A 26,341-nucleotide genomic window follows, 5' to 3' on the forward strand; every position below is an offset into this window, starting at 1 on the left:
GAAGTGAAAATTTTAAGGTGTGATAGGGATTGTGTCTGCAGGTGGTTGAGTGAGTAATGAAACAAAAGCCATGGTGCTGGGCATCCAGAAAGAGCAACACCCAGCCAGATCTGACCAGACTTCACCAGCCTGCCACAGACGGACTAATCAGGGTCATGTTATACTTCTGGGAGACAGGCCAGGTGCACACAAAGGTGCTGCTCAGACCAACAGGTACCTGCAGTAAACAAAGAAACACAATGGAGTGAAAGGGAAAAACCAAAACAAGCACTGCCAAAGCTCAGGAACTGTCACAGTGGATGAAGGACAAAATTCAAGGTTACTGCAGCTTTATATGTGACCCACATCTGTGAACGGAATATATCAGTAAAGCCCATACCTCATGCATTTTATAACATGTCTTAAGTAATTTACCATTAATCTACATTTAGATGGTCGGCATAAACTCACGTCAGTAATTGGACTGGATTTTCTTTATAATAGAGCACTTTTCTCCCTCCTTCAGCTATCTGGTGTGAGCCCTAATATTACAAACTTCCTTGGTTTATGTTCATAAACACCGTGTTTTAATTTTTAATACAATCTTTACCCGCTTTTACTTAAGTTAAGCAGAACACGGCTCGACGGGATATGAGTACAAGGTAAATAGATGAGGAAACATGTGAGATGCACATTGAGAAGGGAATAAAGGTGGGTCCATCCTTAGTTGGTCAAGAGGAGAGTGGGTTGGTGGGAGGGCAGATATTGGCTGGCACACCAGCTGCTCGGGCGCGCAGACAGGGTTGATGGGAGCAGAGGCGAGAACGGCCAGCTGGAGAGGGCAGAGTACAGGGCAGAGAAAGCGATAGAGAAGACCAGGCACACCGTCTGTCAGGCAATCTGCACAAGCTTCTCAGATACAGGTGTGTTATGAGATGTAAAGTCTTCTGAGAGGACTCGAGCTGCCATGTGAGAATTACAAGACAGACACGGCTGAGGAAATGAAAGGAATCCCGATCTGTGTACATGTGTGTCTGTCAGGATCTGTTATGTCGACAGAGTTATTGCACATGTGAGGACATATGTTTATCTTCTTTTAATAACATCGGCTTTCTGTAATTTATCAGCTTGCCTTTTACGTCTTTGCTCTCTTGCCTCTGCGTGCTCTGCGACAATCAAAACCAACATAAAAAGTAGTGGATGAAAAAAAAAATGCTTTTGAAAAAGCATTATATTGTAACCTGTCCACAGAGAGGTGTCAGATCCTTTCTGGTGATATATTGGAGAGAAACACGTTGGACCGTGTCTGGATTTCGAAGAGCGTGTTTGAACTGAAGCCAATCAGGGATCCCAGCCAAAGAAGGAAGAGTTTAATACACAGCGAGTCTTAAAGGGAGGGTGAGTGAGGAGCTCATCTGCCCGCAGAGAGTGGCAGAGGTTAATGCAATCCCTTTAAGTGGACATAGAGCCAGTTAAGAAGCAATCAGGAGAGCGGGAGACTAAATAAGTCATCCATTGACGCAAGCAGTGGCTTTGACCTTTTTTGTGTGTTTGTTTGTTCCATAATTAACATTCTGCTCAAAGGTTTTCAGAATCAAAAATCTTTTCCTGATCATTTATTAAATACTGTGATATGAAATGTTTGATGCTGTAGCAGGCAGTCTATGCCTATGATCACGTTGTTATTTTTTCTTCTTCTTTTTTTTTTTTTAATCTTAGATTAATTTGCTATGCATGCAGTGATTCAAAGTCCAAACATCCACAGTTTTGCTGATTAATGCTGGTGGTGGGTGCCGTCAAGAATAAGAAAGGCATGAAAAAGCTCTGAAGCACATTTGTGATTGTGGCTTGCACATGCGTGGAAGGGAGGCTGCGTGCTGCACAACCTGATAGATTGGCCAACGCACAGCATGAGAGATGGCTGTCTGCTGGATTAGTATCAGTGGCATTAGCACTGATGTGTGATGGAAATGATTTGTAAAGCCTGGATTCACCCATCTTCCACCCTTCTCAGCTGATATCATTACAACACCAAGCTTTAGACTGTCCTCATATTCGGGTTACTGTTTGTGCGTGTGTGCATGTGTAGCTCCATGCACATGTTTTTTTTTTTTGTTTGTTTTTTTTACATATTTACATAACTGCACCACATAATTGTGCCACAATTTCAGATCTAAACGCTCATTTCTGTCAAAGGCAACATAGTTCCTCCCTCCTTCATTCATCTCCATGGTTACTAATTGGCTTATAGTGCATGTTAGCAAGCTGCCCTTTTCATATTGGCCCGTGCTCTCAGTGTGGAAAACAGAGCTTTTTTTTTTCTCTTGCTATGCTATGGGTTAATCCCCAGCAGTCCTACAGAAAGTCAGCCTTTTTTCAGCCTCTCTTCCTTTGATGGTTATTTTTACGTTTGACCTTGAGGAAAAACTGACCTTTTTGAAATTAAAATTTTATAGTGCTGGCATATAGCCTGCCCTCTTTTTCTGCACTTCAACCCACCCATTGCTAACACTCACACACACTTCCACACTTGCAGACTAGAATACACACACACACATGCATGCACATACACACAAATCCACACATCAGTCACAATCAGACTGAATCAATACATGAAATGTGGGAGCAGCTCAGCTCAGACCCCCTATCTGTTCTCCACCAGAAGCCTGAACTTGACGGCCACTGTTTTGGACAACTCTCAAACAGTCTTTAGATTAGTTTTGTAAAATAAATATGCTACTCCATCCTCAAGTTTTGGATTTACCTGAAGAGTCTGCTTCATATATTTTAAAGCCAAATCAATCTAGAACAAATGCTAACAGTTGTTTTCATTGTGGCGTTCTTTCAGTTAATCCTACACTGTGCTGTATCCCCAGTTGCAGCTCCACAGATGCTGTAACACAAAACTAGCCCTCATTACATGTCAGGATACATGACCAGCTAATTTCCCCCATCAAAACCTAACCTGGAAAGTCGACACTGCACTAACACCCACCTGACAGCATGCTGCTGATCTCCGTGCTGCGATGACCTGCATGGTCAAAGATCAAATAGCTGTGCATTATTTGCACATTAACCTACATCTCCATTCTGATTCGATAACAGGGACTGGCCATGGCAGGGTAGAGTTGCAGTGTGGGATGAATCCTGCCGGGATATAGTCTTACAGGAGAAGCTGGGACGTAACTTGGCCTCACACTAAAGAGCCGACATTTCAGTTCAAATTTAGCGAGTGGTGAAATGTCCAGGGTGAATTACTGATGTGTTGGAAAGCTTTATAGTCGTGGAGAATGGCTACTGGAGGATAAATAATTCCTACAGTAGTACAGTAAAGATTAGATGTTGTTTGGTACATGTGTGTATGGGTGGATATATGGATGGACAGTATGTGCTGTTCTGTATAATGCATACTTGTGAAACTATACAGCATGTATTTACTGTGACACTTGACAGCTTTTTTTTTTGCACCCACACAGTCATACAAAAACACCTACATTCCCGCTTTCTCCACCTGTCTGTGCCGCCTTGTTCGGCTCATTTTGCTGCTGTGAGTCATCTGCCCAGTCAGACCATGCAAACACACCAATAGGAAGATGCGCAAGCACGCATGTGCACAGGTGACAGGGTCCAATAAAGCTCAGAGCAGTTTTCTGGGATGTGCACACAGACTGTCTGACATTTGGTCTAAGCCCTGGGGGTTTCAGCGCATCCATTCCACCCCAGCAAAGAGGCCTGTCACTGGGCCTCCTCTTTCCCACAGGTAGCCTCCCTGGAGCTCACCTGTTATCTCTGCCTCCTGTGCCTTAAGCTTTCCCCTGACTGCCCAGGGTGCTCCCTGTGTTGAATCATACACTCACAAACACACACACACACACACACACACACACACACACACACACACACACACACACACACACACACACACACACACACACACACACACACACACACACACACACACACACGCACATGCCAGTCTCGCCAGGCACTGAAATAGGACAGGAGGCTGGGCTGGAGACACCTCTCAAGAGTCTCAGCGATGCCCTAGTTTCTCACGCAGCCTACTTTTCTCCACTAACAGTCTTAACCAGACAGCTACCTTCATCCCCTAACAGTGATCAGCACTGACAAGCTGACTGATGTTAACCATTGCAACTGTGTATTTCAGATCATATCTCCACCTCCATGTAGCACATCACCGAAATCCCGCACTGTAATGCAGAAAATGTTCAATCGGTTTGGTAATCACAATTCAATTACTAAGAGAAACAGATGTCATCACTTGTGAAGCATACAGTCATTGATTGTCAGCATAATTGTCAGATCAAACTTTCCTGTCTTGCCTGCTCATTGAGCGTTGTTGTGAAGCAATCATTTTGCACATTCACGTGAATGTTTTCTTAATTTTCACAGTGCAGTTGTTGGAATGTAATCTGTTGAGCAAAAGCACACCAGAAGCTGAACCATGGCATGCTGCAACTTTTTTCTGCTTTGTACTTTTCGTCAGGTTGGTATTATATACAACTATACATCCATTGATAATCTATGCCTGCTTTATCGAAGTCCCAGCAAGCTTAACCCATGAGCATCTTCTTTAAACCGGACCCAGAGTCTTCAAGCGCGAGTTGAAAACCTAACAACTGATTTGGACTTTTTAAAATTTCAGATCGTAAACTTAACTTAGAGTCTTTAAACTCCCCCTAGATTCCCCAAGCCTGATCAATTTAAAGCATGCATCGGCCTTTTATAGGCAGATCTACTCTTTCAATGAAACTGAGGTTCTTTCTCCCAGATATACACAGTTTAAAGTATTAGGAAAACTAACTTCTCCACTAAATAATTGCAAAAAAACAGCATGTTAACCAGCTCCCAGCGACCCACAATCAATTACACATTTACCTCAAATTGCACTGAAATAACTTACATATTTTTGTATTGTGGGAGGATGCTGGAGAGAAATATGAAAACTTCATGCAGAAAGTTCCGCTTGGAATCAAACTCACTGTGAGACGAGAGTTCTAACCGCTTCACTATCGGGCACGGCTTTACTATATTTTCATGTAAAATGTTCTTACAAATGTTGACTGTATGTAGGGTCAGTATCCCAACTTTGATCTGTCTGTCCTATCTTTTTCTCTCCACTATCCCCTCACCCCAACTGCAATAGCACAAACCTGGAGTCTGGTTCTGCAAAGGTTTCTTCCTGTTGGAGGGAGTTTTTCCTTTCCACCGTCACTCATGCTTGCCCATGTGGATTTGTTGGGTTTCTCTCTGTTCAAAGCACTTAGAAGTAAATGTGTTGTGTACTGTGCTTTATAAATAAAGTCGAATTGAATTTGAATTGAATTGAATTGAATTGAATTGAACTGAACTGAATTGAATTGAATTGAATTGAATTGAATTGAATTACGTGATAATTGCATAGAACTATAAAGGAAAGCAAATAAATTATAAAGTGTGTTGTTTTTCACAAAGATAATGAATAAGGTATCATATAATCCACTTATTTTTACCCTTTTTGAGTAAACTAGTTCAGCTCATTTGACTTCACTGTTTAAAGTTTGATTATGACTGTATGATTCCCACTCATGGATGAACATGTCAAGTGGAGATGACCCTTTGCTATCTTTGACACTCCGACCAGACAGCACATTGACCAGCCTCAAGCGGATTTGGAGGCTCCAGCCAGCTCCAGTTTGCTGCATTGACCGCCTCTCCATCAGACTTGGTCATAGATCAGTTTAGTCAATGCTGCTGTTGCGCCGGACACTGATGAGAAGAGCCATGTTGGCCATGTCCACAGTCAATAAGTCAGGCAGCGTAAAACACTGTGTGATAAGCTCGGCCCGCAGCAAGCCAATATTCTTGGCCACAGATAAACAATCTGACAGAGACATCTTTGATCCAAGGAGGGATGAGCAGCAAATTGTGTGTATCAACTCCTGCTCTCCTCTGAAGGCACTTCCTGTTGTAGAGTCACATCGACCTTTGTGGCATGTTCTTGAGCTTTGTGAAGCAGGCTCTTTTTATACTTTTTAACTGCACGGAACACAAGACAGGAAAGTGCCTCTCAAAATACAGTCAAGTTAATTCGACACCAACCAGAGTACGGTGGATAAGTGTTAAATGCTAACGCTGCCTGATCTGCTACCATAAATGCTACCGTTAATGAGAAAAGCAGCCCGACTCTAATCCAACCTGCCACTGTTGTGAATATGATGTGATAATGATGTGCATATAAGCCTTTTAACTGCCGTGGCCTGGCACTCTGTATGCCGCTCAGCTCTGTAGCAATCACATGACAACAGGCCACATCAAAAAATGGACAATACGTTCTGGAATTGCTCCTGAAATGAAGGACAAATTGAGAAAGTAATCTGTTTTTTGCGCGAGGCACTCTAAATAATTGAGGAATACCTGAAAATCTCTAAAAGAACATTTTATACAGAAGAAGGAGACTCTGTGCACAGTATCGACTTATTTCCCTGGCTTTCTGATCACGGAGTCACTGAGGCTCTTTTTGATGATTGGATGGGCAACAGTTTAATCAGGAAAGTCTGCAAACCAGAAGATTGTAGCATGGAAAATGGCTTCTACTCCAGAGCCACATGGGAGCACAGACACAAACAGTCGACCTGAGTTTAATTAATTTAATCTCCTTTTGGTAAAAAAAAGTTCAATTCCTGATGGACCTGCTACAACACAAGGGCCTTTGAGAATGTTTCTTTTATTGACTTTGTTCACACATTTGGCAACTCATTGACATGCTGACATGGAATTAGGCTGTTAAAATCTGACAGGAGCTTTCTGGGCGAGAGCTCAGGCAGGAAAAATAGGAAAAAATAACTGTATCAACATGGTATGTTATTGCATTATTGTTGCATTACTGTCACACGCAGAACAACAATTGAAAGACTCAATCTGATAACATTTACTATTGCGTGTGCACTGAACTGCAAACACGACGCACCACAGAAAAGTGCGTGAATGCGTATTCTTGCCAAACGCGCAAACTCCACCAGCACAAATATCAGAAGGAAACGGTCTCAACAAGTTAAACAAATGCAATCACTGCGGCCTGAATGAGAGGCTGACTCTATCTGACGTCCTGGAATGTGCTTTTCTATTCTCATTCTCATTTTCTATCAATTTATCTCTCCTCCCACTGTCTCATTTGGTGTTTGTCTCACAGTGGGTCACCCTCGAAACCATCCCTCCCGTCTCTTTCTTCCTCACCGCCGTCTCTTTTTTTCTCCCGCATTTGCATTTCCCTCCCTTGGCTTCCTTTAATGTATTTTTTATCTTCTGTTTCTATTCCCTCTTCACTTTGATCCCTGTGTGGAATCTGCTGTAGGCCCAGCCAGTCGGTCACCTCACTGTTTACTGCAGAGTGGAGGTGACCCCTGAACTTGCAGGTTCTGACCTTTGTTTTTCTTCGCTCTCAGCTCCAGTCTTACCTCTCCACACAGTGTCGCTTCTTTTCATCCCTGAACATCAATGAGATGTAGTGCTGAAGCACCGGGAGAGAATAGATGGCTGCAAGTGACCCATGAACACCTGTTAAAAATGTAAAAGAGGAGATTGCATTGACTACTGATGAATAGATAAAGACAGCGCCAAAGTTTGTAACATCTTCGGTACTCAATTTTAGATTCACTTCAGCCGATGTGACAGCATGGAAATAGCACTTATTTCATCCATCCATCTATGCTGCTTCATCCAGCACAGAGTCACAATGAGCAGAACCACATCCCAGCTGGTTGTAGGTCAAGGCAAGATGTCCCCGCACCCCTAAATATAGGCTCACCAATTAGTCTCAAATGAGGAAACAAAACCCAAGCATGCACAGGCAGAACATGTAAAGTCAGCACAGCATATCAAAGATATCAAAGAGTGCCTGGTGCAGGATAACACCATCATAATGTGAAAGCTTTTTCAGCACATCCAGTACCGGTAATTGTCTTTATTGTTTTCTAAACTATAAGTTATGAAACAAGCTTATTTTTGATCAGTGTTATTATAACATAGGCTATTTGACATAATTATAATTATAATTCTAATTTATTGATGGCTAATTTACCAATATTTCATTGAGTAAATAGGTTAAGTCACATTAAATTCAGTGTTTACAGTTACATATTTAATTTTGTAACAAAACAATGTAGTGCTACAACCTGAAAATAGCTTCACATTTCTGCACTGCAGGATTCCTCATTTTAAAATTATGGGGATTTGTTTAATGGCTTTTCTGGCTCAGCACCTCACATCAAGTTTGTTTTCAACAAAATACATTTTCATATGTTTTTTTCTTCCCAGCATAATACAAATCTGTGAATACTCTCACTTCTTTTTTTTCTTTTTTTTTTTTAATGGCAAGTGACTCTCCTCTTACAAGTATGGACTTGTTTTTTCACTCGAGCTTTTTCAAACCATACAAACATTTGCTGTCAGGAACTTGTTTTTTTTTTTACAAACTCATAAAAAAGGACATTTGTAGTCGAATCATCACAAAATTAGCCACGAAACTGAGCAGTGTCAAACAGACACTGCAGTAGTAGTTGTGGATAACAGTGAGGGTCCAGGTGAGGATGAATTCATACTTTCAGGATATTTCTTATTATCTCATATTATTTTGTCACATACTGTTGGTCACTGGAGGTGTTCATGCTGCCTTGCTTGTGCTGTGAGTTTGCTCACAGAGTGAAAGATGCTTCACGTAAGGGCCAAAAATCAATTCGGTTGCTGTCTCGTGTCCAATGAGAGAGATCAATCTCTGATTTCAAACATTTCTCCAGAGATTGACGTTCCAACCGAGCGTGCTTATTTCTCATTTGAAGCTTATTTGAACCACATATCACGGTAATTGTGCACCAGGTCCTGGACCGAGCCTCCCCTTCACCTCTGCTGCTGTGTACTCAAGACAGAGATAGACGTGTTCCTCTTTCAATTATCAACACACATTACTGCTTTTACCCGCACGTTGACTAACAACAGCACTCCAAAGCTCTCAAGTATTTTAGTTCTTACAAAGATATGCCTATTATCATGTTATGCATGCAAGATATAAACTTGGCGGTCAAATATTTTGTGAATTAGTGGGTGCGCACGCAGCGAGAACTGTGAGCTTTAGGGATTTTTTTTTTCCCTATCTCTGATGTGATTCATATTTAAATGTTGTTATGCTCCTTTTCTTCTGGTAATTGTGTTTGCACTTCCTGGTTACTCTTGGAAGTGGATTCAGTGAAGCGTTGTGTTGATAGCACTCGGGTAATCGCTAATTACAAAGACAGACGTGCGCACGCGCACACACACACACACACACACACACACACACACACACACACACACACACACACACACACACACACAGCCACATGCTCTCATTTATGCATACTTGCTCACACACAAATGAGCACAGCTACTAACAGGGACCCTGGCTATTATTCACCAACATGCGGCAAAGTAACTGCGTTCACATTGCTTAATGGGACTCCTCCAGGAAAAAAAAAAAAAAAAACAGCATCTGTAACATTATGTGTATTTTTGCGAGGCGTTTTCAGCGCTTGGAAAATTAACTCGCTGCTAAAATAAATCTGGTTGAGCAATGAAATGGAGCCCCCAAACACAATTATAACAACCTGTTGATCAAAGTCAACACGTTTTCATCATTAAACGTTAGCTTTGCACAGCAGAGATTAACTGTAAGCACAACACTTTCTTTTGTTTCTTATATGTGCATTTCTTTTGCTAACCTCTGTGTGGAAAAAAAAGTGCTTCAGCCATTAAAAGGATTATTTTCACCCATTGATCAACTTGGGATCACGACACCTCTCAATTGTAGATTGTTTCTGACCAGGTGGCAAAGATTAGTTTGCTGAAAACAGCTTGTGCTTGTCAACATGTTGCTTATTTATCATGATTGCAATATCAGAATGCACATTATACATTGGATATTTCATAAATCACTGGCTGAGCTGTGCTATATTATGTGCATCCATGTTCTACAGAATTGAAATGGCAGAATTTGAAACATGAAATGAAAACGCAATTAATACACAAGGATTATTATATTTAAAACAATTTATCAATTTATGACATGATTTGTATAAAGAAAAGTTCACAGATGCAAAAATTTACCAAAATACTTACTGTAAACTTAATGAAATTACCCCTCTTGTGTTTTTGTTTTACTTTTTTTTTTTTTTATATTCAATATATGTTAATAATAACAGGCTTCAGTGAATTGATTTTACCGTTTCCACTTGCAGAAGATACATATGTCTCTTACTTTGAGTTTTAGGTTGCACATTAAGCCTCCTACTTCTTTTTTTTTTTTTTTATAAATATTTGATTGGTAACAATCAAAGCTTACAGTTACTTAAATCAATGCACCCACTCAAAACCAAGTATTCTCTTCATTCATGGTGTAAAAAAAAAAAATGAATGAACTTTATGGGTGGGATGAATCCCTGCAAAGCACCAAAGTTATTTTAATCCAAATCCTGATGTAGCACACTGGCTGCGTGTTTGAGAGAAATGATGGTGATCCCTCAGTGTGATTCACTAAAAGATTGGTTGTGAAGTGAGTGATGATAATGACCTTTCCACTGTGTGCAGTGTAGTGTGAGAGTAATCCCCTTCACTTTATCAATTTATCTGTGTTTCTTTCACCCAGCCCCTTCTCTTCATTCCATAAATGCAAATGAGGAAATGCCCCACACACCTTCCTCACAGTGAACTCTGGAAAGCTGTTAGATTTTGTTATAAGCTCCCAGTGTTGGTACACTTTGTTTGTAAATGAAGGAAATTGTTGTTTGTGTCGTTGCAGAGAGAGATCCTGTAGATGAATTTCTCAGTTGTGAGGCAGCGAAATAGCAGGGGATGGCATTGTGTGTTTATTTACTCTGCAGCTACGAAGGAACTCTTTGTTGTAATGAATGTATTACTGTCAAGCACAGATGGTTATTTGTTTTCTTCACAATAAAATGTACTCCAGCAACAAACTCTTAATGGCATACATAAAAAGAAAAGTGTGTTTTTATTCTTTACTCGGATTTTCCAAACTGTTTAATGCTACAAAATCACAATTTATGCAAGGATGAATAGCAACGGAAATATTTCAAGTGGATTATTCTCTAAAATGCCCAACATGTGAAAATATATATAAGTTAATTGGGTTAACATATAGTAACATAAAGCAAATCACGAAGCAAGTACATTATATTGCAGCGGTGTGAGTGGTGGTTAGTTGTAGCCTGACAGCGCTTTCAAGTCATGATGACCCATGTATAGGAAACACTACATTCATTTTCATTGATATGCAGCTGACATGTCGCTCTATTTATCTATGAAACCAGATGCCACCAATCAGTCAGTCAAACCAAAGCTGAGAATATAAATGCTGAGAAGTGTTGTAATTTCCGGCTTCTAAAACTCACATTATCCTAATGGCTTTGAACACCTCAGAGAAAATAAAGCTATCTGAACATAGAATTGCTCTGGAGAGTATTATTATGACCTCCAGCACCACTATGAGCAACCTCAATCTAATCTGTAACCACCTGCCCAGTAAGCAAGTCAGCACTGCGTTTTTCCACCTGGTCGTATCACGAAAAGCTGTGGTGGCTCACGGAAGCACTGCAGAACTACTCCATGAAAGCCCAAAATGTTTGTGGTTGATTCAAAATCTATTGACAGCATTAAAGACAACATTTCTTCCATATGTGTTTCTCTTCACTGGTGTTTGGGTAAAACCCTCACCTCATGGCGAGAAGGTCTGAGTCCAGGTTGAGGAGGTTGGGCTTTCTGTGTAAGGTTTGCATGTTCTTCCTGTGTGTGCAGTTGGGTTTTCTCGGCGTATTGTGGTTTCCTTTCACAGTCCACAATTATGCATTTCAAGTTAATCGGTCAATATGACTGGTGACCTGTTCAAGATGTATCTGGCTTTCACTCGTCGTCAGCTGGGATCTTCTCTAGTACGCCACTGCCACAGGCTTTTTTATGCTCGACACACATTCAAAAACAAATGCATCCACCTCAAATAGTGTAAACGGCACTACCTTCGTGCATGTGTCCACTGTGTTGGAATAGAGTTGTGGATCAGTAGGTAGAGCAGATTGGATTTCAATCTCAAAGTTGTGGGTTCAAACTCCTGTCTCACCCTGACCACATGTCAACGTGTGCTTGAGCAAAACTCTGAGCCTCAAGTGTGTGTAACTGCTCTGAATTAACGTCCTGGCCAGGAAAAAGAGAAGTAGAAAGTCGACAATGGCAACAGAAGAATGGATAGCACTCATGTTGGTATTGAGAAGAGGCTCTGAATTCAGGCGGCAGTGATCTGAGAGGCCTTCAACCACCTCAAGGTGTCACACAGCCACTCTGAACACTCCTGCCATTGGTAATTGCTTTGTGATCTTAACATTGCACCGATCGTCCTCCTTTAGTTCATATCTGTCAGCCTTCAGGAGACGGACAGAAACTCAAATGGAATCAAAGCAGAGTGCAGGCAGAAAGGTGTGTGTGTATCAGATGTAAAGCATAAATGAGCCTTTAGTTAGACGAAGTGGTGTATAAGATGGATTGATGGATGGGTTCTTTTCATTTAGTCCTTTTCAAATTCAAACTCCATTTCAAACTTTCTTCTGAATGTACAAAACTTTTAATGATGACGTTCTTAAAGGTAACAAGGTGGTTAAAGGTGGTTGTAGTCAGTCACCTGCTTGGATTTTCTACGTCAAGCTGCCATAGGTTTATACTATTGGGAGACCTTGAATAGAGTGCATTACTCCCATTCACTCCTTTCACTCTTCTTGCATTTGAATGCAGTTCATGTTTTCTCGAAGGGTTTCTGGCACTGGAGTGTAAAATCTCCTGGTTTTGGCGACAATCAATGTGCATTATTTTGACTTCGGAGCACAATGAATGCTATGAGTCAATTCTTAACAGTTGTTAGATGGAGACATATAAGCAAGAGAATATCTGGATAACTGGAAAAGCTGTTCTCATGAACATTTCTCCAAATTGACTTTCCCTTTCAACATGTTGATCCTACGTTACACAGTTTCAAAAGGTCGGTGCTGCAGTTCACATCGAATTCAAAGTCAGACAATGGCTTTGTGCATTTACAGTATGTGTCAAAACTTGAGAAACACACAGTTAATTAATCTGGAATGTAGCTGTTTCTTTGACGTGGCATTTTCTGAGATGAATTTGTTCTGCGGAGGATCATGAAGCTGCAGTTTTCAAATGAATCGTCCTCATCCTCAGATAGAATAACTATTTTAGGCCTTCTTGACTTTCTTAATAAGCACACTTGTTAAGCAATCAATTATAGGAGTAAAGCATCAGTTGAACTCCACAAATCAGGCCCACAATCAGAGTTCATGTCTGTGCTGAGCTGTCTTATGGGATGAGGTAGGATTAATATATCTGCAGTTTATCTGATTAATCCACATTAGGACGTCATTGGAGGCATATTTAACCAAACATATCGGACCCTGTGCTTATTAGCATTGACACTATCTGGATCTTTATCTTTCCATGGAGTAAATTCTCTCTCTGCTGTTTTGTTCTCTCATGCTCACTTCCTCTTCTTTTCTGTCCTTCTACCTATCTGTCTTGCTACCTGTTGTTCCTCCCCCTCCTTATTTCTTGCTTTCCTGCGGTGACATTTGTGGGGGTGATTATAGATGGTTGTCCCATCCCTGAAGAGCCATGTGTCATCAGAGTTACTTCCATCTGAGTGACCGGCCATGAAATGTCAGATGAGAGTACAGATGGATGGATGGTTGAGGGTTAGGGGCCTGGAGAGACAATCTTTCACTCTGTTGAACCCAAAAGCGCTAAGCTTCATCAGCCGATGACAGGTTTTCATGAAAAACTGGAGCTCTACTACCTCTTCTGGATAATTTTATGAGGCATCATCTTTTATAGTCGCCGTCGTAGTACTACGTCGTAGAGTTTTTCTGTAAATGTGAATTGTACACTTGATAAAACACTATTCTATAGTGTAATACAAAACCAATGGAAGTACAACTGCTTCTTTGGTTTGTTATACATCATCCAACTCCTTTTCACACGTTAATTAATCAACTATTCGCAGAACTTCTTTCAAAGCTAGTTATAATGAACATAATTTAAATTATGCTGTATGCAAAATTTGTATGTCATGTTTATATCCTGAAACAAATTACCTTGATGCTTTAATTTAGTCACCTGGTTCATAGTATTTCCACGACTTTATTGATTGAACACATAGATTGCAGTTGTTTCCCAAATTAAGAGGTTTCTGAGCTGCACAGCATTGTGTGGTTCGCACAGTCATTATGAGACGGATGGATGGATGGATGCTCACAATGAAGGAAATTGAATCACAGCTCAAGATGCAAAGAAGTCAAAGTTACGAGAGCTCTCCATGGTGCTGAAAATTTCTGGCACAAAAAAATGAGTAAAACAGAGAAAAAACTGAAGTTTCATATAAATTGCCATTGTATTTTTTTATGTGGCTCAGCAGTTATGTATAAATCTAGGGTTAGATGTTTGAGTGATTGTACCTGTCGACAGCTTAAATCTCCAAGTTGATGAATGAATGAAACATGAACCCGTATGAAGGTGATGACATGCAAAACGGTGGGTGTTTTGGTAGAATTTAATGTTTTTGGCCATTGAAATGTTGTTATCTAGATGTACGTTATGAATAACTGTCTGTGTGACATATTCTATTTTGTTGTTCATGTATTGTATTCTAATTTTATTTTGTGATCCTTTTAAAAGGAATTCAATTTGCATCCGAAATTCTGTTCGGTACTTGTGATTTTTTTTCTGCATTTGACAATTTGTATTGATGGTTAACCACATAGAAGAAGCAGCGGGCAGTTCAGACTTTCATTTTAGTGTTTATAGTATAAATGCCTTTAAAGTGTACACCTCACAGTGGGTATAGTCAACCACCTGCTCTGTTATTCTCATTTGTTTCTTGTTTCACATTCCAGGTCTGTCGTTGGTGATCATTTCTGCCTTCATGTCTCACTGTTGAAACGTGTGCAGACCCGACTGAATGACAAACACAAAAACTAAACATGTCACGTATGCAGTGGGTGCACCGGCCCACTCGCTAAACCCAACACTGAACTCACTGCCTCCTCAAGTGGGTGATTTCATTCCTCGAGGGGGTCAATCCACCGCAAGGGATTGTGGTCCAAACAGAATCACTTAAGCTATATCTGAAGGGACCTGAGGAAAATTGAAGAGGATTCACAAGGGAGTTGGTCTGTAAATGGAAACCCAAACGTTAACCCCACTTCTCTCTTCCTCTCTCTCTCTCTCTCTGTCTCTTTCTCTCTCTCTCTCTCTGTCTCTGTCTCTCTCTCTCTCTCTCTCTCTCTCTCTCTGTCTCTGTCTCTCTCTCTCTCTCTCTCTCTCTCTCTCACACACACACAATCTCTCTCTCTACATTTCTTTTCCATTTTTCTCTTTAATTCATCCTTCCTATTGCAAACTTGTCAAAAAGAATGATGCGATAAAGTTGCACCACATAAAGCAGTTTATGGCTCACAGAGGAAAACCTGCAGTAAATACTTATTTTATCTTTACTGACTTCAGATCAGCTCATATGAAACTTATTGTGCATATGAGTTTTAGTATAACCATTCAATAACATTGTTATCACAAAGATCTTCTGAGAGATATTCTCCTGTTTTGTTAATCACTCTTGAGTAACCTTTAGAAAAAAAAATTTTCTTGTCTGTGCAGTGACGTTTCTTGACCATTGCTACTTTCAAATCATTTGTTTCGTATTACTCTGTTCAACTGGGTTTTTCAGCAGATATTTCGGGGTATGAGCTGTGCTTTCCCGACCCAACATGTCCTGTCATCATCACAAATCTGCCCGTCTGTCAGCTCTCAGACCTTCTCTGATGAGCCCATCCATCACCTAAACCTTCACAAGAGCACTCAGTCCCACTCAATAACCCCCCCATCTATCCTTCCTACACTTTATTAATACAACCCGCAGAGACCTGGCCCTCCCATGATGGGATGTGACAACCCTGACCGAGATCTGACCTGTCCACCTGACCTGGGTGTTTCCATGCACGCCCAGACTTGTAGAAACTGCCTCTGCACACTGTTAGTGTGTGTGAGTGTGTGTGTGTGTGTGTGTGTGTGTGTGTACAGCAAACCTGTGGCTCTCTGTGTTTGTGCTGATGTGTAAATGTAGGAAAAGTGGGGCCTGCTTGAGATATTAAAGCCCCCTGATACTTTGCATCTGTGGAGAAAAATATCTCTCCTTCCAGTACACCTCCTTTCACTATTTATCCATCTTGTTCCCTTCTCAGACACATTTACTTCTTTACTTTCTCCATCATCCCCCACCTTCTACCTTGCCTCACACAGATTCAGGATTGAGAGGGGGGAAGAAAATTATATCTCACCTTGCTAATCACATGCACACACACATATGGACATTTCACACCACTTATTGCAGTTTTTTTTTTTTTTTTCGTTCTTTAATCTTTGCAAGCCCAGAATTTTTTTTTCCTCTCCCTGTGCCGCATAAAAAAGCTCAGAGATGGTATCATCAGAGACAGGCCAGCTTGACTAAATGGGAGCGGCAAATTGACTGTAGTATTTGGAGAGAAGGGCTTCTATCAGGCAATCTGATAGGGTCCCATTAAAGAAAGCTTGCAGATGAATATGATTAGTTTTTCATTCCTACTAATGGAAACATCTTCTGAAGAGGGGAGGAGATGAAATGGTTTGCGGTGATAGTGCCTTTGTACCACTGATGGGATTGTTATTGCCTAATTTGGGTAGAAAGGCCATTAAAGTTCTTGGAGAGGACAATGAATGCTCTCTGTAAGTATACTCTCAGTTATGGCTTTGACCCAGTGGTTCACTGTGTGTGGGCAGTGCTTCATTTTGTTTATGTGAAAACCACCCTCCACTTAAATGGATTCATATCGGACTTGGTTTTTGTTTCTGCTGTGACTAATGAGGCTTCGTCTCCTGTTTCATCTTCTCCTTAAAAATATACGAAATGGATTTTTCTTAGTATGTGTTTGTGTGTTGTTTTTGTACGTATCTATGTTACCGTGTGTGTGTGTGTGTGTTGTTTTTTTTTTACTATCTTCAACAGACTGTGATAGAAGTGCTTTGTTAGATTTTGAAACGAGAACACAGCTTCTTAGAAAAACTACCGTTCATTCAGAGAGCCTCTCGGGTGTTGTTTTTCCAAGTCTTCAAATAACTGCGATAATAACTGTTGTGTGTCTGTGTGATCTGCCAAAATTGATGTATTTGATAAGCTCCATTTAGCGCCATGTTTTGGAATATTTGCCTTAGAAGTATTGACCCGCCTAAGCGTCTGCAAGAGTGGCTGTGAACCATCCTGCATAAACAGCAGACAAATTAATCATTCTACATATTTTACATTTTTATTATGATATAATTCAAGCTGTGTGATATATCTGACAGTAGATTTAGTGCGCTACATGTGCAGGCTGCTGTCTGCTTGTATGCACATACAAGCAAACGTATGCCTCGCAGCAATAACAAGTTGATTGACTGAATCTGCACTCTGCCAAGTGTATAGGGGCCCATAATGCAACAAATGCATCGAGGGACCAATGCCAAATGATATACTTTCCTCATGCTGTTAGTATTCATTCGCCTCTCTCAGCAAATGGCAATGACAGTACTGTTAAGAGATCAATAATATATAAAAAAAATCCCTGAAAATGCTCCCATTAAATCACTAAATGCTATGAAAATGTGGTAGCAGCTACTCAGAAAACCCATGCACAGAGAGAACATGTCAACAAAAAAGAAAAAGAAACAATACAAGTTTGACCGTGCCACAGCAGCAAATAGAAATATGCCTTTAGAAGTGAAAGCTGCTAAGTAGGGAAAACAATGCAAACTTCACACAGAAATATCTGGAGCGTACATGAACCCACTTACAGTATGTCACAAAAGTGAGTACACTCCTTGCGTATCTCCAAATATTTTATTGTGTCTTTTAAAACCCTATTGAGCCTCTGTGGGACATCCTCAAATGGAAGGTGGAGGAGCACAAGTTCTCTAACATCCACCAGCTCCATGATGATTTCAGTGACGACTTGCGAAGCTCTGGTGAACTCCATGCCCAAGAGGATGAAGGCAGTGCTGGAAAATAATGGTGGCCACAGAAAATATTGACATTTGGGCCCAATTTGGATATTTTCACTTCGGGGTGTATTCATTTTTGTTGCCAGCAGTTTAGACATCAATGGCTGTTTATTGAGGGGACAGTAAATTTACACTGTTATACAAGCTTTACACTTTATATTGTAGCAAAATGTTATTTCTTCAGTGTTGCCCAATGAAAAGATATAATAAAATATTGAGGATATTGCTGAAATGTGAGGGGTGCACTCACTTTGACATACTCTATATAGATTATTAATATTTGTTGTATTTTTTTTTAACTGCTTATGAGTTTAAAGTGATCAGCTAAAACATTCCAACCACTTTGAGGTGAGGTGAATGACACTGATTCTCTATTTATTGTGGCACTTTATTGTGATAGGCGCAAGTTTTGGGCCAGAATATCTGTTAAACTGCAGCTCCGTTGGGAGTTTCTGGTCTGCATTCACTGTCTGTAAAAAGTGATGTAACAGTGGTCATGGACCAATCTCACAATATAAAACTTTTGTCATGTGATTATAGCAGGAGAGCAAAGTTTCACAACTTTGTGTAATTCCTCCTGACTGATGTGCTCTCTGTGCCACTCGCAGCTGTAGCTCTGCTTCCTCTGCTTTTTCTGTTTCTAACACTTTGTGTTGCTCTTTACAGGGTTTAATGTGATGAGACAGAGAGCAGACTTTCACTCTGTCAGCATAAAACCAAAGTGTTTCCATTACGAATCATTATCTTATTTGTCTATATAAATCTGTAATTGGAACATGTCGACATGTATATATTGCTGATACCTTGCACTGGTGGGAAAAAGAGAGTTTTATGATAAAACAGATGATTATCAAATTACTATGTGAGGAGACTTTCTGTATGCTTCGGGATGGAGACCCATGCAGCTCATGATGAAGAACAAAAGATTGGTATTCTTCTGCCAGTCTTTCTATAATTGTATATAATCTGCTTTGCTTTAGGGCCATTTGTTTCAGGTTTATTTGTAATCTAACTTGAGTCAGGTCCAATAAATTCAACCAAACTTCTTACTTAGCTGGAAAACAAGAACAAATTACCTGCTCTTTTTACTCATGAATAAGGAACGAGCACCATTAGATATAAAGGTTGCGTTTCCGACTTAACTTGTGTGCTTTCTGAATTTCTTCTCATCGGTCTTCTCTCCCTCTATTCCACTGTTCGTTCCTGGTGCATGTCTTCATCCTCTGACCACAACAAAATAAAATAAAATTAATATAGTTATTGTAATTGCGTTGTCTTGTCTTTGAGGTGCAGTCAAAATTGCTTTTGACTTGCAAATATTTCAGACTGAATTGAGCCAAATGACTTTTGGGAAATGTTCCTGACATTCGCAGTGTCCTTCTCTCCTTCTGTGTCCTCTCTAAAGGTTAATAGCATCTGCTCTCAGTGAATGAGTTGGTGGACTTTACTGTGCCATCCAGTGACAGAGGAGGTCCGTTTAGAAGATTGCTCTCTCTCTCTCTCTCTCTCTCTCTCTCTCTCTCTCTCTCTCTCTCTCTCTCTCTCTCTCTCTCTCTCTCTCTCTCTCTCTCTCTCTCTCTCTCTCTCTCTCTCTCTCTCTCTCTCTCTCTCTCTCTCTCTCTCTCTCTCTCTCATGTTCCTCTCTTAGGATGGGATAGAGTAAGCAGGTTTTTTTTTTTTTGGGGGGGGGGGGCAGACAGCACGGAGAAGCTTAAAAAGATAAAAGCTGACCAGAAGACGAATGAATGTGCAGGGAATAGAAATTATCGGGGCCGTGAGACGTCTGTGTGTCTCTCTGTGATTTGAATGACCTTCGGTTTATCGCGTATGACCATAAGTTGGAGCTCCAGAAAGGTTTTATTAGGTGCATTATAAAATGCTTTACTAAATTCATACTCACTTTCTCCCTGTCGTCTGTCACAGGTACGGAGACATGGTCCCCAAGACGATCGCAGGGAAGATCTTCGGTTCAATCTGCTCTCTGAGCGGGGTGCTTGTAATTGCCCTGCCTGTTCCTGTCATCGTGTCCAACTTTAGCCGCATCTATCACCAGAACCAGAGAGCAGACAAGCGGCGGGCGCAGAAGATGCAGGTGAACACGGTTTTATTTCCCTTCAGCTGAGCGTCAGAGGGTCGGACCTGCAGAACTCCAGCCTGGAGGGGATTTCAGATATTTACTCTTGCCTGGAGGAGGGGACTCCACGGGGTGCTGGCATAACGTGCAGGTTATTAATCATATTAACAGCATGAACACAACACCCGTCATTTCATCTATTTATGTTAATGTATATGTATATCCTAAATTTAACCTGAACATGATCAGTCACATTCACATATTCACACACAGTCACATATCCAACAATGACAATAGTTGCCATACAAGGTCATCTCACACATCGTCAGAGGAATTGAACTATCAACCTTGGAAGCGGAACCCAGCTTATCATGGCAACTGAGACACAGTAGCAATCCTTGTGCTTCAGAAAAAGTTTTTTTTTTGTAAAGGATTTATTGTACAACTTTTATAATGCTTTTATAAGCAGCGGGCTCACTGTTGTTATGGCGGCCACACTTTGGAAGCTCTTTGCAAATTTGTGGTTATTAGATATCCAAGCATGGCCACTGGAAATAAGCCAGAGGCACAGAAATAATTTGACATAATTCAGTGAAATTTGTGTGGTGAGGTTATTGTTATAGACTACAATTGAACAAGAAATAAAACATTTGTAAAGTCTTTCTAAGAACTGTCATTTTGTATTATTAATTACTCGTACTTGTCGTCAGCACTAGCAAGCTACCTACATGTAAAGACTGGTACTAGTTTGTGATCGGATGAAATTTTTTACACCAGGCACATTATGAATATATTATAAATACATGTATATACGACAGGTTAAAATAACTGTCAAGTACTTTTTATTCTTAACTCCTCAATTTAATGTATTATGATGCCAGATTAATTTTTTTTAATTAGCAGTATTTTGGTGCCTGTGTTGCAGGTCACGCTGTCCTAACTTTTCACTACCTTGTGCCTCGCCTTTGTGGTGATATATGATGAACTATAGCTGACAGAGTGAAGTTATATGGAACATGTTGACTTTCGGCTTTAGAAACGGTGGTCTTGTTAAACAGTTACAGTTGTTATGGAGCGTCTGCTGGAAATTCAGTTTGTCTCAGATTAAAGGATGCATACTTTACCGTTGTTCCAGTGATGACGCTTGGAGATGTTGCAGCTGGGACAAAATTATAACTTCCCTCACTCGGACCCACAATCTGAAGCATCGCAGTTGCATAAGTGTCAGCTCAGGCAGTGATCTGGCTTCTTTCACTACATCCACCAACATGTTGTCAGCTGGAGAAACAATCTGTTATTCTGTCTTTGTTTCACCTCCTCTACAACTCAATTCTCTCCCTTTTTTTTTCTTCCCAACTTCCTCCTGAGTTTGAACTGGATCTGTAACCCAGATAAACAGCCTGTGGTTGCTCAGCACATTCAATATGTCTGGCTAATTCAAGCTGCCACTTTGCATCAGGAAGCACAGTTCCAGGAACATCTGGTATTAATATCTGCCATAAACTCAAAGGTCTCCGCGCGTGGCATGAACACCCTCTGCAAAACTTTCCCTCAGGACAGCCACCGTGAAATACAGCGAAGCGTGACTGTCAGCTTCGATTTGCAAAGTTTACAATGTGCCCCAAAGTAGTCAGCTGTTGGTTCTATACTTTTCAATGCAAGTTCTAAATTTTAAAGCTAATTTTGTAATGAATAGTATCAAAATGTGCTATGAGACAGTAATGTATGCCAGGGTCTACGCAGGTATGTGGCATAAAACCTTTTATTTTCAGCATTGCATACACCCCCCCTTCCAAATCCACTCAGAAGTATCTACGAGCCGGATTGCATATCTTTTTTCCCGAGGATGATGAAGCCATGACCCATCCTACTCTGCCTCTAATTGACTGGATCTTGTGGCATTCACTAATTGGATTGGGTTATGTCTATGGGTATCGTGCAGCATGAGGGCTGATGAGCCAATGATAGGCAGAGTAGGGCGCGTTATGACGAGGTAAATATTGCTAAACAATAAATTATATCAAAATTAAGTGACAATGATCAAATACTATGGACAGATTTCCAATGTATAGAGTATTCTTCCATGTCACTGTTTTTAAAATGTGTTCCTGGGCTGCTTTTTTAAAGAAAAAAGGCAAAAATTGAGAATATACCTACTTCTCTTGGGACTGCTATGAGGTATGAATGTAGTGTCACTGGGAAGGGACCTGTAGTGGCCGAAATAAACCAACACACGCACAGGGAGGTCATGTAAGCTCCACATTAAAAAAAACGATCATTGTGAGGGAAGTGCTGACCACTTCTCCACACTGCTGTTGATCGTATGAGTGAATTACATTTTTTTTCTAAACACTATTTATAAATGTATTCAATTTACTTACATACCTGAAAATATGTGATTCTGACACTTTGTATATGGATATAAATGGAAGGTCACTGAGCTTTTGAAGTTTGCCACTGTCACCACGCTAGAAGTTGTTTCCTCGCTGATTCGCTCTGTAAATTGCAGAACTCTTAGCTTTGCTCTCCTGAAAAAAAGAAAGAAAGGATGAAAAAAAAACACCAGAAAGTCTCATTTATTTTCATGACTGTTTTTAATAAACCAAAACTCAATATACATATCATTGTATTTTCTGAGCCCGGCTGCTGCAATTTTTACCTCTTTAATTTCTCAAGAAGAAGGATTTCTTATTGGATCACCTACATTTGTAATTGCATTATTACTGAAGAGAAAGGCTGGAGAACAGCCTCGGGGAATTTTCACCACCTGAAAACTCAAAACTTGTCAATTAATGTTGGAATTAAATACATTAATAAAGTTAACAAAGACAACTTATAAAACTTTTATGAATGATCAGAAAAGGGCTTGATGGAAAAGCTTGCTGAAAAGTTGGTGGCGTGTGTGTCTGCCATTAATAAACGCTTATCAAGTATTCATGGTACATCGAAAATTAGGAAGATTTGCTTTAAAGAGTTTTTAAACTTCAATAATAAGAACTAGTGTCTAAACCCTGCAGATATCTTTGGCTTACACTGAGCTAATAGTGTTCTTTGCTTTGGGAAAACTTGTATTATTGTGTGAAATATCACAATCCCCCAAACCACATTTTTTAAGACACACGAGCAGAATGTTATCATTGCTGTAATCTTATTCAGCAATTCAAGCTCAAATCCTATAATAGCCGGTCGAAACAGCGAATATCAGCAATTTCACTGCTTTGTAACCTGCTTTTTTTGTCAGTCTGTCCTCATGAGATATTATCCTTGTTGATGGAGCAGAAAAACACACACGAGCATCAGTTTACAACAGGATTAGGGAAACTTGTGCATAATCGGTGGCATGTTTAAAGATGTGCCTCTCCTTCGGTGGAACAGCTCGGCCTTCAGACCCTCATCACTGTCATGTACCAAGGCTTTTTTTTTTTTTTTGCTCCTTTGGCATACATTTCTTATACCTTTCTGATTCCTTCCTTCATCTTTGCCTCTGTACCTTACTCCAGCACCCCCTACCCCCTACTCTCTCACTCCCCTTCCACTGCCTCTCGCTCACCCTCAGTATGATTAATGCCATCCATCTCACCACATGTTCTGCGGTCATAGTTTAAATCTGTTTAAAGTCTTCCTCCCTTGGCCTCACATCTGCCCAGACCTAACTAACCATCAGCTTGTCTGCTGAGAAAGGCCAAGTGTGTAGGAGCAAGCGCGACAAAAGCGTGAGCGAGGGGGGTAGGGGGAAGGTGGGAGAGTGGAGGATATTATCGGGAAAGAAATGCACATTTAAATGATAAAACCAAATGTGCAGATACACAAGAAAGAAAGAAGGGGAGACAAGGTGATGAAGGAAGGCGAGAGGGAAAGACTTAGGTATGAGGTAACGGTGGGTGGGGGAGGTTGGGGGTGGGAGGGGCTTGGGGAGGGGGGGTGTGGAAGTGGAGCTGGAGGCGATGTGTGTCCTGATGCTCCTGAAATAGCTATCACCCAGATGAGGTGTGAGCTGGTAGGAAGCCGTATGTCGGTCTGTCTTCACTTGTGTTTGAGGGGGAATCTGTGCGCATCCACCGTGCTTCCTGTCGTTTCGGGCTTGACCTTGAGCCGTTTCCCATTCCTGGCAGCTTGTCTGAGCCGCAGAGCGGCGCAGCGGCCCAAACATCAGGCAGCGCCACACCTCCACAAGTACCCGACAACCCGCCGCTGTAGCGTGACATGGCCGCTGTCATTAAACCGCTCTGAACGGCTCCCTCGAGCATGCGAACGTCTCTTTGGCTTGCCTGCAGTGAGGTCAGTGATTTGCTCAAGCACCGAGAATGGCTTTTCTCCATTTCATAGCGTCATGATTAAAAATCTCATCATAGGCTACATTGAAATATTCCACCTGGATGCTTTGATCCTGAAGAGATGTGGGACTATTACAAATCAAGTATGAGTACAAAAGATTATAAAAGATTTGTAAAATACATATTTTGGAGCTTTTTAAATGTAATCTCTTCCATTTCTATTTTTAATTAGTGAAATGGATTAAATGTTTCTTATCATTTCAGCTTTGGTTCATAAGACTGTTATGAGTATGTCATGAGTTACGTCTTGTTCTGCCTCTTGATATGAAATTATTTGATCTTAAATAAAGTAATCCAGCCTTTCTCTTTCACATAGAGAAAATTCATGCCAGACAAATTATTCTAGAACCAAATGGCTTTTGTTTCCCCTGGTTTCATTGAATATCCTTCAGGATGGTATCTGGAGTGCAGAGTTACATATTAATGGACAAAATTGCTATAAACATTAAAGCCCCACACAGGATCAACCAAATGGAATTTACTGATTCTCCATCTGGCCATCCAGCTGAAATAGTGCATTTTCTATTTAGCTTTATGACTACATTTTATATTACAAAAGCAAATATTGAATGGTACAATAACCAGTTGAATCAGACCAGATGTTAGAATTTAGCTCAGGGCTTCGTGTGTGGAAATGGATTTTTGGGGATTTTTTTCTACGACTGCAGCTGATATTTCTCATAATTTCACAGTTATTTGACACCAGTCAAACAAGCCAATTGTTCTCTAGTGTTTCTTTCACTAAGTGTGATATTTTGTATTGCCCCACCAGAACCTTAAATTCGTCAAGCATTCCATATCCTCCAATACCCCATTACACGCCTTTATATAACATACAGTGTTCTTTAATGCTCTATAACTTTAATGACATATGACCTTCCCTGTCATTAAACCAAGCATTTAGCATGTGTCATTGGTCATTTACCGTGGCAAAACGTCATTTGCTCAGCATTTATTACTAGCGAGTGGGTATGTTTCACCGAAAAGCCAATCTTCCTCAGATCATTTCTTGGAGTAAGGTTATGTGTAACTGAGAGTAAAATAGGATGGTCGTTTGAGATTGCCTTTCACAGTACTTAAACGACGAGGGGAGAGCAGAAAGGGGTGGGGGATTATTGAGGAGTGCAGCATTAGTCCCTCAGCCTCCTCTGTCCTCCTGCCCTCGTTCCTTTTTTTCCCCCAGCTTTTGTCCTCCTTTCCCACCCCACCCCATCAACATCCATCTTCATTCAGGTCTAATTGTTTGCTGTTCTGGGCTCCCATTACAATTAGCCATCCATCTGGGTGGTGGCAGACAGACAGCCACTGATCTGTCTCCCAGCACAAAGGAGAGACACATGAGGAGACCACTGGTTGCTGAATGTGGCGAGAGGAAATGCACGACAGAGGCACTCTTCTCCCTCCCTGTGGTCTTTAGTGCCAGTGTTATTGTTACACATTGAATTGAACACTAACTTTCAGTCGTTCCCTTTCTTTACATACGAGGCTATAGAGTGATCTGAAACAAAGAGGGCGATCTGCAGCACTTTACAGCCTTGTTCCTCAAGGATTATTAGCATAGAGGTAATAAGATCCTCAGGTAAGACGAAGAACCAATTCTGATAGCTTAGAATGAGTGAATGATTTAAATGATTTAAAAGGGCAAGCGACACAGCCTGATTAAAAAATCGGTTGGCAGGAATTAAAAGCAGTTCATGTTATTATCGCACTCACGGTACTCTCCTGGATCGGTGGATGGAAGAATAATATGTCCCTTGTTGCTCTCAAAGCCAGTTTACCTTGATAAATA

The 26,341-nt window shown here is 40.8% G+C and overlaps 1 protein-coding gene across 1 annotated transcript in view; it reads left to right on the forward strand.

Annotated features, from left to right (window-relative positions):
* The window catches only part of kcnd3 (potassium voltage-gated channel, Shal-related subfamily, member 3), a gene marked incomplete at its 3' end in the record, with an annotated part of 100,046 nt that overhangs the window by 61,159 nt on the left and 12,546 nt on the right, over positions 1–26,341 (forward strand). Inside the window, exon 2 of the mRNA XM_080495980.1 lies at positions 20,068–20,236. Within this exon, the coding sequence (XP_080352106.1) occupies positions 20,068–20,236 (169 nt within the window). The remainder of the gene's footprint in view (positions 1–20,067; positions 20,237–26,341) is intronic.

This window comes from Blennius ocellaris, assembly GCF_963422515.1.
Source record: "Blennius ocellaris genome assembly, chromosome: 5".
NCBI lineage: Eukaryota > Metazoa > Chordata > Actinopteri > Blenniiformes > Blenniidae > Blennius > Blennius ocellaris.